The sequence below is a fragment of the Mesoplodon bidens genome (genome assembly GCF_964165515.1).
Source record: "Mesoplodon bidens genome assembly, chromosome: X".
Lineage (NCBI taxonomy): Eukaryota > Metazoa > Chordata > Mammalia > Artiodactyla > Ziphiidae > Mesoplodon > Mesoplodon bidens.
The window spans coordinates 128,620,584-128,637,755 of NC_138163.1; the positions used below are offsets into that span (position 1 = coordinate 128,620,584).

A 17,172-nucleotide genomic window follows, 5' to 3' on the forward strand; every position below is an offset into this window, starting at 1 on the left:
CTAGATGTCTGCCAAATGCCAGGAGGAAGGAATGCCTGCTTACCCATGTAGGCGCATTCCTCTTTGGGAGTTTTCCCATTGCAATTTGAGAGCCTGTAAGGGAAAAGCATACCTATGCTCCATTACTTTGTTTCTGGGAACTTCTTTCCAGAACTGAGTCAATTCTGCTGGGCCTGTGCCAGATGACTGTTCCATTTCTGCAGCCATGATCAGAAAACGGTCTTGGGCAGAGACTGTTAAACCTGCATTCCAAAAGGGTAACTTATTATATAATAAACAGGAACCTTTACAAAGGGACAAAGGGTTGGCTATGTGGCTTAAGCATTATTCTAGAAAACAACACTAAGGAAAAAGAATAATATGGAACTTTTTTTTTTTTTTTTTTTTCCAGTACGCAGGCCTTTCACTGTTGTGGCCTCTCCCCTTGCGGAACACAGGCTCCGGACGCGCAAGCTCAGCGGCCATGGCTCATGGGCCCAGCCGCTCCACGGCATGTGGGATCTTCCCGGACCGGGGCACGAACCCATGTCCCCTGCATCGGCAGGCAGACTCTCAACCACTGGGCCACCAGGGAAGCCCGGAATGATCTTAAAAAAGGAAAAAGTTCTCCTAAAGATGAAGAATTTTTTTGTTTGAAATTCAATTTTAACTGGCATCAGTTTAAACAATTTTACTTCTTAAAAAATTTTTGTTTTAATGAGAGCCATTCACCTGTCTCATTTTACAGGTGAGAAAACAGATGCCCAGAGTGTGGTGAGGTGACTTGCTGATACCCTGCTAATTTCTAGATTCCAGTCCAGCTTTGCTGAGTCATCACCCAGCCCCAGGCCCCCCATAACACCCCACTGTGGCCAGCCAGGTGACAACTCACCCCCATGGGGAGACACAACTATATCAACTGATGCACCCGGATCACAACTGCTGTTGCTTGGCTTGACTCTGTACTTTTCTGGAGCAGTTGTTCTCACCTGTTTACAAAAAACAGTAGTCATATAACCTTTATGCTCTTTGGGGGGAAATGGCTTTAAAATGACTTAAAAATCATTAAGAAAGTGTATAAAACAATCTTGGTGGTTATGTATAGAACATATCTTTTCCCATCTGCAGGAAAAAAAGCATCTCAATCTACTAGAAAAAAACACTCATCAGTCTATTACTTAGCCTTCCTCTTAAATTAAAAAAAGAAATCCAACCATTAAATATTTATCCTGTTAATCACCTGAATTTAATAAATCATGTTCAAAAAACAACACACATTAGAACACATTACAATAGTGTCCAGAAATTTAAAAGCAGTAATCAAAGGACATCTAGGAAGTAGATGATTTAAGGAAGTAATACCCTACAATAGGGGGCGCAGTGCTGGACTCAGTCCTGTTATACTTAATGCTCAGTGTCAGGTTAGTATCCAGTATAAACTATACTCCAGAATATACCACATTTGGGGGAAAATGCACTTTAGATTTTATAGTTTTATTTTTTCACTCTCTCTATGAATTAAATTATTCATACAATGGAAAGTGATTGTCTTTTTTTTTTTTAAACAAACAAACCCTGGGACTAATTTGGACAGTACCCTATTACTGCACATTAAAGACTAAGATACAGACCTCAGGGAAAATTTTAGATCAGCTGTGACACACAGTTAGAGATAGAAGGCAGTATAACAAGCCTAAAAGTAGAAATAAAAACACTGTGCAAGTTCAAAATTATCAATCTTTCAATTTTCACATAATTTATATCTTTCAGATATTTACCTTAAATGCCACTATGTTTTTCGTTACATTTGTCAACATTATTAAAGCTTTCTTCTCTTCAGATTCTGTACTTCCAAAATACAGTTCTTCCGCTGGGCTAGGTGGCAACAAAAGCATAAGACAACGGTATTGCTCAGAATAAATGACAATCTAATCATCAGCCTGAAGAAAAACATTTGGTTAATATTTTACACTCATTTGTATAAAGAGATTTCATCAAAGAAGATTACAAAACAATACCTAATATATTTTGTATTTTAATCTTACTGATTCAATGCACACTAAAAAGTCCTATGGTTTTCCCCAAGATCTAAAAGCAAAATAGGAAAGAACAGGAGCGAATTAGGAAGATTCTGAATTAGTCCTATAATCAGCACCATCTTAAGGTTTATTTTATTAAAACTCTTTGGTAGGTGATAGATAAAAATCAGAGAAGAAATTGCTGCTTCAACTTTACCTAATTACAAACATTAGAATGGGGCACATTTTTATACATCAACAGAAAAGAGTATAACTTAAAATGATCATCAGGGATATATTTAAGTAACAGAATAAGTCCTGACTATAGAAAGGTTTTTTCTAAATAATATGGAAGGAGAAAAACACAAAATATGGGGCGGGAACTACAGGAAAAAACTGTCAAAAAAATCAGTGAGGCTCAAAATGCAAATTTTACTATTATTGGCCACTGTATTTTAAAAATAAAAAGACTCAAGCAAAGTTCGTGTAGTTTAATTACATGAGCCAAATCAGGTGCCTCCAAATGATGCAAAGGACTGTGATTTTTATTTATTTACTTTTTTAAAAATCTATTTTTATTTTTGGCTGCATTGGGTCTTTGTTGCTGCACATGGGCTTTTCTCTAGTTGCAGCAAGCTGGGGCTACTCTTTGTTGTGGTGCATGGGCTTCTCATTGGGTGGCTTCTCTTGTTGCAGAGCAGGGGCTCTAGGTGCATGGGCTCAGTAGTTGTGGCTCTCGGGCTCTAGAGCACAGGCCCAGTAGTTGTGGCGCATGGGCTTAGTTGCTCCGCAGCATGTGGGATCTTACCAGAGCAGGGCTTGAACCCGTGTCCCCTGCATCGGCAGGCGGATTCTTAACCACTGCGCCACCAAGGAAGCCTGGACTGTGATTTTTAGATAAAAAGGTGAATTCTTCAGATAGCCCTTGACTTTGAGCTCCACCTTTAAATAGATTCATTTTATATCAGGAATATCTGCATATCAGAGATACTTATTCATGTAAAGAACACACATGTTAAAATAAGCGCTCTCCCAGGAGAGCTGTGCCCAGCTTTGGACAAGACATAAATTAGCATGGTTGCTGGCATCTTTTTAAAACCCAATCTGAAATATACCACAGAAAAGACAGGAAGGTTATGGATCTCAGAACTGCTCTCAGTATCCAGCACAAAAACCATGAAAAGCTCTAGGGAGACAGAGGTTGGGAGAGACAGAGAGAGAGAGACAGACAGAGAGAGAGAGAGAGACAGAGAGAGAGAGAGAGACAGAGACAGAAAGACAGAGAGAGTGTGTGTGTGTGTGCGCGCGCACGTGCGTGTAGGATAAGCACTGATTTTCTGGAGAGATGGGTGGGCATTGCAGAGTTGGCTTTCTCCCTAGCCGGATCTTCTAGCCATACCTTGATAGTTACAAGCCAGGACCTATGGTTTTGACAGGCCTCCAGAGAAAAAACAGTAACTTCCAAACTACTAGAGGGAAAAATGGGAAACAAACAAATTCCAAAGTGGGGGAAACGACAAAGAAAAACCACAGAAAAGAACATGCACATGTGTTTCCCTCCTTCCCTCTCACACACAGACTCACGCAGATGGTGAAGATAAATCTAAATAGAGCAGTATTCAAAATATATGTAAACAAACCAATCTTGTCAGAGAATTTCAGATTTGATGTTTAATATGTCTGGCTCTATTGTTAATGAGTCTTTAACAGTTGCATAGAAAGGTTTCAAGTAAAGGGACAGAAAATGATACAGTAGGCCATTACTAAATAAAGTTGGTAAAGCAGTATTAACATAAGGCTGTATAGATATACCAACCAAAAGCATCATTAGTAAGAAAGGTCTTTACATAATGATAAGGAAACAATACTGAATTTTTTGGATTGAACAACCTAGAAAGAAAAACAGATGTGCTGAAATTTGGATTTGGTAAAAACCCTATTATTCTGGTTAAGCTTTAGCTTTTGGAAGGTCAAATTGATAAATGGCTACTTCAGTGTCATTTCTGGCAACTTCAAACTTGTGCAAGTCAAACACTATCAGTAAAATGAGAAAAATGTATGTCATTCAGATTTGTTGTTAATATATGAATATTCACTCTCATTACCTGATGTGGGATAAAGGCTCTTTAAACACACTCAACAGAATAAATAACAAAAAGGTAGCTACAAATATCCACTATATCTGGAAACCAAGGTGAGTCTTCAGATAACCCTTAATTTTATATTTCCACAGTTTCAAAAACAGGCCAGAACTTTTCTTAATTTTGCAGTTCCCTCAAAATGATCAAGATATATTATGAAAGCATAGCTAATAAAATCTTCAACTAGTACCTGATGTGTAATAAGGGCCCTTTAAACACACTCAGTGGTTTCTTGAAAGCTTTCATTTTGGAATCAACTTTTTCATTCTCTTCTGCTTTGGAAGTAGGTTCCGTTATGTTAACCTAAAGACACACACACACAAAATATATATATATATATATATATATGAGGAAAGAAAGATAAATTGAATTTCACACTGACAGGCAGTTCATTAGGTCAAAAAGTAAGCATTACAGTGACTCAATCCAAATTACAATCTTTAACATAGGTTTATTATATCTAAATTATATACTTAACATATAGTAACCTGATGATTGACCTATATTTGAGTGCCTACTATGTAAATAGGCCCCTTTGCAAAATGTAACATGGTCATTCCCTTAAGAGTTTTTATTTTTATTTTTTATTTTTTTGGCCACCCCACATGGCTTGTGGGACCTTAGTTCCCCAGCCAGGGATTGAACCCAGGCTCTCAGCAGTGAGAGCGCAGAGTCCTAACCACTTGACCACCCGGGAATTCCCCTCCCTTTTAAGCGTTTTAAAATCTCTTCTACATTGCAATATATTTATCCCTCTATCAAGTCCCTGATATCTCATAAAAACATAACTGTTCTTTAAAAATGAAAGAGAGAAAGTAGATCAAGGTAATGTTCTGAGTTAATTACTTTTATTTATTTTAGATACATAAAAATATTTTAGATAAAAGGATTTTTTTAAGATGTGTTTAGCCAATTTTTATACAAAAGCATGGAATCAACCTTTTCTATACTGTAGCACACTACCAGTCAACTAGTGCCATGCTTCCTCTTTCCTTTGACGTACAAAGATGTGGAAGGGCAGCAAGTTGAGTGAATTACCTAAAATTACACAGCCAGCTAGTGGGAGAACTGGGGCTACGTCACAGCTTTTGTCTCAATTTCATTTTTTTTGTGAAAATTAACTTTTTCAGGGGAAATCGACAGTAACACAATCATAGTCGGGGACTTTAACACCCCACTTTCACCAATGGACAGATCATCCAAAAACAACAGAATACACATTTTTCTCAAGTGCTCATGGAACATTCTCCAGGATAGATCATATCTTGGGTCACAAATCAAGCCTTGGTAAATTTAAGAAAATTGAAATCGTACCAAGTATCTTTTCCGACCACAACGCTATGAGACTAGATATCAATTACAGGAAAAGATCTGTAAAAAATACAAACACATGGAGGCTAAACAATACACTACTTAATAACCAAGTGATCACTGAAGAAATCAAAGAGGAAATCAAAAAATACCTAGAAACAAATGACAATGGAGACACGACGACCCAAAACCTGTGGGACGCACCAAAAGCAGTTCTAAGGGGGAAGTTTATAGCAATACAATCCCACCTTAAGAAACAGGAAACATCTCGAGTAAACAACCTGACCCTGCACCTAAAGCAATTAGAGAAAGAAGAACAAAAAAACCCCAAAGTTAGCAGAAGGAAAGAAATCATAAAGATCAGATCAGAAATAAATGAAAAAGAAATGAAGGAAACAATAGCAAAGATCAATAAAACTAAAAGCTGGTTCTTTGAGAAGATAAACAAAATTGATAAACCATTAGCCAGACTCATCAAGAAAAAAAAAGAGAAGACTCAAATCAATAGAATTAGAAATGAAAAAGGAGAAGTAACAACTGACACTGCAGAAATACAAAAGATCATGAGAGATTACTACAAGAAACTCTATGCCAATAAAATGGACAACCTGACAGAAATGGACAAATTCTTACAAATGCACAAGCTGCCAAGACTGAATCAGGAAGAAATGGGAAGTATGAATAGACCAATCATAAGCACTGAAATTGAAACTGTGATTAAAAATCTTCCAACAAACAAAAGCCCAGGACCAGATGGCTTCACAGGCGAATTCTATCAAACATTTAGAGAAGAGCTAACACCTATCCTTCTCAAACTCTTCCAAAATACAGCAGAGGGAGGAACACTCCCAAACTCATTCTACAAGGCCACCATCACCTTGATACCAAAACCAGGCAAGGATGTCACAAAGAAAGAAAACTACAGGCCAATATCACTGACAAACATAGATGCAAAAATCCTCAACAAAATACTAGCAAACAGAATCCAACAACACATTAAAAGGATCATACACCATGATCAAGTGGGGTTTATTCCAGGAATGCAAGGATTCTTCAATATACGCAAATCAATCAACATGATACACCATATTAACAAATTGAAGGAGAAAAACCATATGACCATCTCAATAGATGCAGTGAAAGCTTTCGACAAAATTCAACACCCATTTATAATAAAAACCCTCCAGAAAGTAGGCATAGAGGGAACTTTCCTCAACATAATAAAGGCCATACATGACAAACCCACAGCCAACATCATACTCAGTGGTGAAAAACTGCAACCATTTCCACTAAGATCAAGACAAGGTTGCCCACTCTCACCACTATTATTCAACACAGTTTTGGAAGTTTTAGCCACAGCAGTCAGAGAAGAAAAAGAAATAAAAGGAATCCAAATCGGAAAAGAAGAAGTAAAGCTGTCACTATTTGCAGATGACATGATACTCTACATAGAGAATCCTAAAGATGCTACCAGAAAACTACTAGAGCTAATCAATGAATTTGGTAAAGTAGCAGGATACAAAATTAGTGCACAGAAATCTCTGGCATCCCTATACACTAGTGATGAAAAATTTGAAAGTGAAATCAAGAAAACACTCCCATTTACCATTGCAACAAAAAGAATAAAATATCTAGGAATAAACCTACCTAAGGAGACAAAAGACCTGTATGCAGAAAATTGTAAGACACTGATGAAAGAAATTAAAGATGATACAAATAGATGGAGAGATATACCATGTTCTTGGATTGGAAGAATCAACATTGTGAAAATGACTCTACTACCCAAAGCAATCTACAGATTCAATGCAATCCCTATCAAACTACCAATGGCATTTTTCACAGAACTAGAACAAAAAATTTCACAATTTGTATGGAAACACAAAAGACCCCAAATAGCCGAAGCAATCTTGAGAAAGAAAAATGGAGCTAGAGGAATCAGGCTCCCTGACTTCAGACTACACTACAAAGCTACAGTAATCAAGACAGTATGGTACTGGCACCAAAACAGAAATATAGATCAATGGAACAGGATAGAAAGCCCAGAGATAAACCCACGCACATATGGTCACCTTATCTTTGATAAAGGAGGCAAGAATATACAGTGGAGAAAAGACAGCCTCTTCAATAAGTGGTGCTGGGAAAACTGGACAGGTACATGTATAAGTATGAAATTAGAACACTCCCTAACACCATACACAAAAATAAACTCAAAATGGATTAAAGACCTAAAAGTAAGGCCAGACACTATCAAACTCCTAGAGGAAAACATAGGCAGAACACTATGACATAAATCACAGCAAGATCCTTTTTGACCCACGTCCTAGAGAAATGGAAATAAAAGCAAAAATAAACACATGGGAATGAAACTTCAAAGCTTTTGCACAGCAAAGGAAACCATAAACAAGACCAAAAGACAACCCTCAGAATGGGAGAAAATATTTGCAAATGAAGCAACTGACAAAGGATTAATCTCCAAAATTTACAAGCAGCTCATGCAGCTCAATAACAAAAAAACAAACACCCCAATCCAAAAATGGGCAGAAGACCTAAATAGACATTTCTCCAAAGAAGATATACAGACCACCAACAAACACATGAAAGAATGCTCAACATCATTAATCATTAGAGAAATGCAAATCCAAACTACAATGAGATATCATCTCACACCAGTCAGAATGGCCATCATCAAAAAATCTAGAAACAATAAATGCTGGAGAGGGTGTGGAGAAAAGGGAACCCTCTTGCACTGTTTGTGGGAATGTAAATTGATACAGCCACTATGGAGAACAGTATGCAGGCTCCTTAAAAAACTAAAAATTGAAGTACCATACGACCTAGCAATCTCACTACTCAGCATATACTCTGAGATACCATAATTCAAAAAGTCATGTACCACAATGTTCAATGCAGCTCTATTTACAATAGCCGGGACATGGAAGCAACCTAAGTGCCCATCAACGTATGAATGGATAAAGAAGATGTGGCACATATATACAATGGAATATTATTCAGCCATAAAAAGAAATGAAATTGAGTTATTTGTAGTGAGGTGGATAGACCTAAGTCTGTCATACAGAGTGAAGCAAGTCAGAAAGAGAAAAACAAATACCGTATGCTAACACATATATATGGAATCTAAGAAGAAAAAAAAAGGTCATGAAGGACCTAGGGGTAAGATGGGAATAAAGACACAAACCTAGTAGAGAATGGACTTGAGGATATGGGGAGGGGGAAGGGTAGGCTGTGACAAAGTGAGAGAGTGGCATGGACATATATACATTATCAAACGTAAAACAGATAGCTAGTGGGAAGCAGTTGCACAGCACAGGGAAATCAGCTCGGTGGTTTGTGACCACCTAGAGGGGTGGGATAGGGAGCATGGGAGGGAGGGAGACGAAAGAGGGAAGAGATATGGGAACACATGTATATGTATAACTGATTCACTCTGTTATAAAGCAGAAACTAACACACCATTGTAAAGCAATTATACTCCAATAAAGATGTTAAAAAATTACCTTTTTAAGAAGAGCTGTTTGTTCTTCATTACAAATTGTTTCCAAGGTTTCTTTGCCATCACTTTCTATATCTTCTTTACTTGAAGCTTCATCCTCACTGGCAATAGGCCCATTTTCACACAAAGGTGTCTGGAAGTCATCATCTACAAGTGGTGGATAGCTATACTTGAAAGGATCCTGAGAGAAAAGAATTTTGCATCAGCTTGCTAAGAGGTTGGTGGAGAAATAATTCTCTTAGTAAAGTGAAAATCCATTCCTCTGGCCAAGAAAACAGAGTTAATTAGATAGTGCAATTTAAAACAAAGCAAGCATTTTGAAACAGCAAGGGAAAAAGCAGGATGTGGTGTGGGACAACTGGCCAGCCATCTGTAAAAGAACCAAATTGGATCTTCAGCTCATTCTTTTTTTTTAAAAAAATTTACTTTTTGTTTTTTTGGCTATGTCGGGTCTTAGTTGTGGCATGTGGGATCTTTCATTGCAGCACACGGACTTCTCTCTAGTTGTGGCGTGTGGGTTTTCTCTCTCCAGCTGTGGTGCACGGGCTCCAGGGTGCATGGGCTCTGCAGTTGTGGTGCACTGGCTCCAGAGTGCATGGGCTGTGTAGTTTGCAGCATGTGGGCTCTCTCATCAAGGCACACGAGCTCAGTAGTTGTGGCGCGTGGTCTTAGATGCCCTGCAGCACGTGGGATCTTAGTCCCCCGACCAGGGATTGAACCTGTATCCTCTGCACTGGAAGGCAGATTCTTTACCACTGGACCACCAGGGAAGTCCCTAGCTCATTCTTTATACCAAAAAGAATTTCAGATGAATAAAAGCTTTAAATGTATGTGTATATTTTTAAAAAATGACATAAGCTCCAGAACAACACATAGGAGGATTAAAAAAACAACAAGAAAACCCAAAAAACACAAAACCTAAGTAAGGGAAGCGCTTTTCTAAGTAAAACATGAAACCTAGAAGGCATAAAAATGTTGACAAAAATTGAGCACGCCAAAATGAAACATTTCTGATTGAGGGCAGAGACAAGATGGTAGAGTAGAAGGAAATGAGCTCACCTCCTCTCATGAAAACACCAAAATCACAACTAACTGCTAAACAAACATTGACAAAATAAAACAGTGGAACCTACCAAAAAAGATATTCTACATCCAAAGACAAGAAGCCATAACGAGACGATAGAAGGGTTGCAATCATGATAAAAATCAAATTCCATACTTGCTGGGTGGGCTACCCACAAACTGGAAAATAATTAGATGGCAGAAGTTCTCCCACAGGAATGAAAGTCCCGAGCCCCACAACAGGCTGCCAGCCTGAGGGTCTGGCATCAGGAGGAGCCCCCAAGAGCATCTGGCTTTGAAGGCCAACAGGGTTTGATCACAGAATTCCACAGGACTGGGGGAAACAGAAACTCCACTCTTGGAGGATGCACATAAGGTCTGATGAGCACCAGGACCCACGGGAAAAAGCAGTGACCTCATAGGAGCCTGGGCCAGACCTACCTGCTAGTATTGGAGGGTCTCCTTATGAGGTGGGGGGAGCTGTGGCTCACTGTGGGGACAAAGACACAACTGGTGGTAGTTCTGGGATGCGCTCATTGGCGTGAGCTCTCCTGGAGGCTGCCATTTTCTCACCAAGACCTGGCCCCACCCAACACCCTGCAGGCTCCAGTGCTGGAATGCCTCGGGCCACACAACCAACACAGTGGGAACACAGCCCCACCCATCAGCAGACATTCTGCCTGAAGTCTTCCTGAGCCCACAGCTGCTCACCAGAGGGACAAGACCCAGCTCCGTATACCAATGGGCAGGAACCAGTACCTCCCACCAGGAAACCTGCACAAGCCTCTTAAATAAATGGTTTTTTGTTTTTGGCCACACCGTGTGGCTTGACAGATCTTAGTTTCCCCAACCAGGGACTGAATGTGGACCCTCAGCAGTGAAAGCATGGACTCCTAACCACCGGACCGCCAGGGAATTCCGTGAAAAAGCCTCTTAGAGTGGCCTCATCCACCAGGGGGCAGACAGCAGAAGCAAGAAGAACTACAACCCTGTAGGCTGCGGAACAGAAACCACAATTACAGCATGTTAGACAAAATGAGACCAGCAGAGGATTATGTCCCAGATGAAGGAACAAGATAACAACCCCAGAAGAACAACTACATGAAGTGCAGACAGGCAATCTACCCGAAAAAGAATGCAGAGTGATGATAGTAAAGCTGATCTAAGATCTCGGAAAAAGAATGGAAGCACAGACCGAGAAGATACAAGAAATGTTTAATAAAGAGCTAGAAGATCTAAAGAAAAAACAAACACAGATGAACAATATGATAACTGAAATGAAAAATACACTAGAAGGAATCAAGAGCAGAATGAGGCAGAAGAACAGATGAGCTGGAAGACAGATGGTGGAAATCACTGCCACGAAACAGAATAGAGAAAAAAGAACAAAAAGAATTGAGGACAGTCTAAGAGACCTCTGTGACAACATTAAATGACCAACGTTCACATTAAAGGGGTGCCAGAAGGACGAGAGAGAAAGGACCTAAGAAAATGTTTGAATAGATAATAGCTGAAAACTTCCCTAACATGGGAAAGGAAATAGTCACCCATGTCCAGGAAGTGCAGAGAGTCCCATGCAGGATAAACCCAAGGAGGAACACCCGAGACACATATTAATCAAGCTGACAAAAATTAAACACAAAGAAAAAGTATTAAAAGCAATGAATAACATACAAGGGAACTCCCAGAAGGTTATCAGCTGATTTTTCAGCAGAAACTCTGCAGACCAGAAGGGAGTGGCACAATATATTTAAAGAGATGAAAGGGAAAAACCTACAACCAAGATTACTCTATCCAGCAAGGATCTCATTCAGATTCAATGGAGAAATCAAAAGCATTACAGACAAGCAAAAGCTAAGAGAATTCTGCACCAGCAGACCAGCTTTGCAACAAATGCTAAAGGAACTTCTCTAGATGGGGGTAAAAAGGCCACGACTAGAAACAAGAAAAATATGAATGGAAAAGCTCACTGGTAAAGGCAAACTAACAGTAAAGGTAGGAAATAATCCACACACAAATACGCTATCAAAACCATCAATCATGAGAAGAGGGAAGTACAAATGCAGGATATTGGAAATGCATTTGAAATTAAAAGACCAGCAACTTAAAACAATCTTATTTGTATATAGACTGCTATATCAAAACATGGTAACCGCAAACCAAAAATCTGCAATAGACACACAAAAAGGAATCCAAACACACACTAAAGTAAGTCATCATATCACAAGAGAACAAAAGAGGAAGGGGAGAAAAAAGACGTACAAATGGAAAAAACAATTAAAATGGCATTAAGGAGGGAATTCCCTGATGGTCGAGTGCATAGGACTTGGTGCTTTCACTGCCATGGCCTGGGTTCAATCCCTGGTTGGGGAACTAAGATCCTGCAAGTCATGCAGCATGGCCAAAAAAATAAAATAAAAAATGGCAATAAGAACATACATACAGATAATTACCTTAAATGTAAATGGATTAAATGCTCAAACCAAAACACATAGACCGGCTGAATGGATACAAACCCATATATATGCTGTCTACAAGAGACCCACTTCAGGGCTTCCCTGGTAGTGCAGTGCTTGAGAGTCCGCCTGCCGATGCAGGGGACACGGGTTCGTGCCCCGGTCCGGGAAGATCCCACATGCCGCGGAGCGGCTGGGCCCGTGAGCCATGGCCGCTGAGCCTGCACGTCCGGAGCCTGTGCTCCGCGATGGGAGAGGCCACAACAGTGAGAGGCCCGCGTACCACAAAAAAAAAAAAAAAAAAGACCCACTTCAAATCTAGGGACATACAGACTGAAAGTGAGGGGACTGAAAAAGGTATTCCATGCAAATGGAAGTCAAAAGAAAGCTGGAGTTCCAATGCTCATATCAGACAAAATAGACTTTAAACTAAAGACTGTTACAAGACACAAAGAAGGACACTACATAATGATCAATGGATCAATCAAAGAAGAAGATATAACAATTGTAAATATATATGCACCCAACTTAGGAGCACCTCAATACATAAGGCAAATGTTAACAGATATAAAAGGAGAAATTGACAGTAACACAATAATCGTGGGGGACTTTTAACACCTCACATCAATGGACAGATCATCCAGACAGAAAATCAATAAGGAAACACAGGCCTTAGATGACAGATTAGACCAGATAGACTTAACTGATATTTATAGAGCATTCCATCCAAAAGCAGCAGAATACACATTCTTCTCAAGTACACGGGAAACATTCTCCAGGACTGATCACATGCTGGACCACAAAGTGAGCCTTGGTAAATTTAAGAAAACTGAAATCATATCAACAATCTTCTCCAACCACAATGCTATGAGACAGACATCAACTACAAGAAAAAAACCGTAAAAAACACAAACACGTGGAAGTTGAACAATAGGCTAATAAACCACCAATGGATCACTGAATTAATCAACGAGGAAACCAAAAAATACCTAGAGACAATGACAATGGAAACACAAAGATCCAAAACCTATGGGAAGCGGCAAAGCAATTCTAAGAGGGAAGTTTACAGCAATACAATCTTACCTTAATGAAACAAGAAAAATCTCAAAGGAACAACCTAACCTTACCCCTAAAGCAACTAGAAAGAGAAGAACAAACAAAACCCAAAGCTAATAGAAGGAAACAAATCATAAAGATCAGAGCAGAAACAAATGAAATAGAGATGAAGACAACAATAGAAAAGATCAATGAAACTAAAAGATGGTTCTTTGAGAAAATAAACAAAATTGATAAATAAAATTAGAAATGAAAAAGGAGAAATTACAACAAACACCACAGAAATACAAAGGATCACAAGAGACTATTACAAGCAACTATATGCCAATAAAATGGACAACCTAGAAGAAATGGACAAATTCTTAGAAATGTACAATCTCCAAAGAATGAACCAGGAAGAAATAGAAAATATAAACAGACCAATCACAAGTACTGAAATGGAAACTGTGATTTAAAAATTCCCAAGAAACAAAACTCCAGGACCAGATGGCTTCATAGGTGAATTCTATAAAACATTTAGAGAAGAGTTAAACCTATCCTTCTGAAACTATTCCAAAATATTGCACAGGAAGAAACACTCCCAAACTCATTCTATGAGGCCACCATCACCCTAGTACCAAAACCAGACAAAGATATCAAAAAAAGAAAATTACAGGCCAATTATCACTGATGAACATTGATGTAAAAATCCTCAACAAAATACTAGGAAACTGAATCCAACAATACATTAAAAGGATCATATACCAAGATCAAGTAGGATTTATCCAAAGGGATGCAAGGATTTTTAATATCCACAAATCAATAAGTGTGATACACCAAATTGACAAACCAAAGAATAAAAACCATATGATCATCTCAATAGATGCACAAAAAGCTTTTGACAAAATTCAACACCCATTTATGATAAAAAACTCTCCAGAAGGTGGGCATAAAGGGAACATACCTCAACATAATAAAAGGCATTTATGACAAACCTACAGCTAACATCATACTCATTGGTGAAAAGCTGAAAGCATTACCTCTAAGATCAGGAACAAGACAAGGGTGTGCACTCTCACCACTTTTATACAACACTGCTGTGTATAGGACTTCCAAAACTATCAGAGAAGATATAAAAGGAATCCAAAATGGAAAAGAAGTAAAACTGTCACTGTTGCAGGTGACATGATACTATACATAGAAAATCCTAAACGTGCTACTAGAAAACTTACTAGAGCTCATCCATGAATCCAGTAAAGGTGCAGGATACAAAATTAATACACAGAAATGTCTTGCATCCCTATACAGTAACAATGAAAGATCAGAAAGAGAAATTAAGGAAACAATCCCATTTACCATTACATCAAAAAGAATACCTAGGAATAAACCTATGTAAGGAAGCAAAAGACGTGTACTCTGAAAACTGTAAGACGCTAATAAAAGAAACTGAAGATGACACAAACAGATGGAAAGATATACCATGTTTTTGGACTGGAAGAATCAATATTGTCAAAATGACTTACACTACTCAAGGCAATCTACAGATTCAATGCAATTCATATCAAATTACCAATGGCATTTTCCACAGAAGTAGAACAAAAAATTTAAAAATTTGAATGGATACACAAAAGACCCCAAATATCCAAAGCAATCTGGAGACTATACTACAAAGCTACAGTAATCAAAACATTATGGCACTGGCACAAAAACAGAAATATAGATCAATGCAATAGGATAGGAAGTCCAGAAGTAAACACACCAACCTATGGTCAACTAAACTAGGACAAAGGAGGCAAGACAGTCTCTTGAGTAAATGGTGCTGGGAAAACTGGACAGCTACATGTAAAAGAACGAAATTAGAACACTCTCTAACACCATACACAAAAGTAAACTCAAAATGGATCAAAGACCTAAATGTAAGACCAGATACCATAAAACTCTTAGAAGAAAACATAGGCTGAACACTCTTTGACATAAATTGCAGCGATATCTTTTTTGTTCCACCACCTAGAGTAATAAAAATGAAAATAAAAATAAAGAAATGGGACCTGCTTAAACTTACAAGCTTTTGCACAGCAAAGGAAACCACAAACAAAACAGACAACCCACAGATTGGGAGAAAATATTTGTAAACAAAGCGACCAACAAAGGATTAATGTGCAAAATATACAAACAGCTCATGCAGTTAAAACAAAACAAAACAACCCAATCAAAAACTGGGCAGAAGATCTAAATAGACATTTCTCCAAAGAAAATATACACATGGCCAAGAAGTACATTAAAAGATGCTCAACATAACTAATTATTAGAGAAATGCAAATCAAAACTACAATGAGGGGGCTTCCCTGGTGGCGCAGTGGTTGAGTCCGCCTGCTGATGCGGGGGACGCGGGTTCGTGCCCCGGTCCGGGAGGATCCCGCATGCCGTGGAGCGGCTGGGCCCGTGAGCCATGGCCGCTGAGCCTGCGCATCCGGAGCCTGTGCTCCACAATGGGAGAAGCCGCAGCAGTGAGAGGCCCGCGTACCGCAAAAAAAAAAAAAAAAAAAAAAAAACTACAATGAGGTATCAGCTCACACTGGTCAGAATGGCCATCATTAAAAAAAAAATCTACAAACCATAAATGCTGGAGAGGATGTGGAGAAAAGGGAACCCTCCTGCACTGTTGGTGGGAATCAAAGTTGGTACAACCATTATGGAGAATAGTATGGAGGTTCCTTAAAAAACTAAAAATAGAACTACCATATGATCCAGCAATCCCACTTCCTGGGCATATATCCAGAGAAAACCATAATTTGAAAACATACATATACCCCAACGTTCACTGCAGCACTATTTGCAATAGCCAAGACATGGAAGTAACCTAAATGCCCAAGAGAGGAATGGATAAAGAAGATGTGGTACATATATATAATGGAATATTACTCAGCCATAAAAGGAAAGAATTAATGCCATTTGCAGCAACATGGATGGACTTAGAGATGATCATGCTAAGTGAAGTCAGACAGAGAAAGACAAATATCACATGATATCACTTATATGTGGAAACTAATAAAAAAATGATACAAATGAACTTATTTAAAAAACAGAAACAGACTCACAGATCGTGACATCAAACTTACAGTTACCAAAGGGGAAACATGGGGGTAGTGACAAATTAGGAGATTGGGATTAACATACACACACTACTGTATATAAAATAGATAAGTAACAAGGACCTACTGTACAGAACATGGAACTCTACTCAACACTCTAATATATGGGAAAAGAATCTGAAAAAGAATGGATATATATGTATATATATGTATAACTGATTCACTTGGCTGTACACCTGAAACTTACGCAACATTTTAAAGCAACTATACTCCAATAAAAGTTAAAAAAAGACAGAAATAATTGGATGTTTAAGGGGGAAAAAAAGAAACATTTTCAGCCATCTTTAATGACCATCATTCAGTAATAAGACCATCATTCAGTAATAATAGAGACTTTTCATTTGGTTTATCAGGTGTCTGGGAATCAAGATACTCATAACCAGTTTAAGGTCCAATTTGGCTGAAGAAATAATTGTGCATGTCTGTATAGGAAAAATTCAATTTTCTGTTATCCCCACCCCACCCAGTTTCTCTTGCAGTGAGTTGAAGTGTGTTGGGAGTTCTGTG

General features: G+C 38.6%; 1 protein-coding gene across 1 annotated transcript in view; it reads right to left on the bottom strand.

Annotated features, from left to right (window-relative positions):
* The window catches only part of MOSPD2 (motile sperm domain containing 2), a 67,265-nt gene that overhangs the window by 11,350 nt on the left and 38,743 nt on the right, over nt 1-17,172 (bottom strand). Inside the window, exons 9-13 of the mRNA XM_081221419.1 lie at nt 8,965-9,141; nt 4,329-4,441; nt 1,758-1,854; nt 872-968; nt 113-242 (exon numbers count right to left, since the gene is read on the bottom strand). Of these exons, the coding sequence (XP_081077545.1) occupies nt 113-242; nt 872-968; nt 1,758-1,854; nt 4,329-4,441; nt 8,965-9,141 (614 nt within the window). The remainder of the gene's footprint in view (nt 1-112; nt 243-871; nt 969-1,757; nt 1,855-4,328; nt 4,442-8,964; nt 9,142-17,172) is intronic.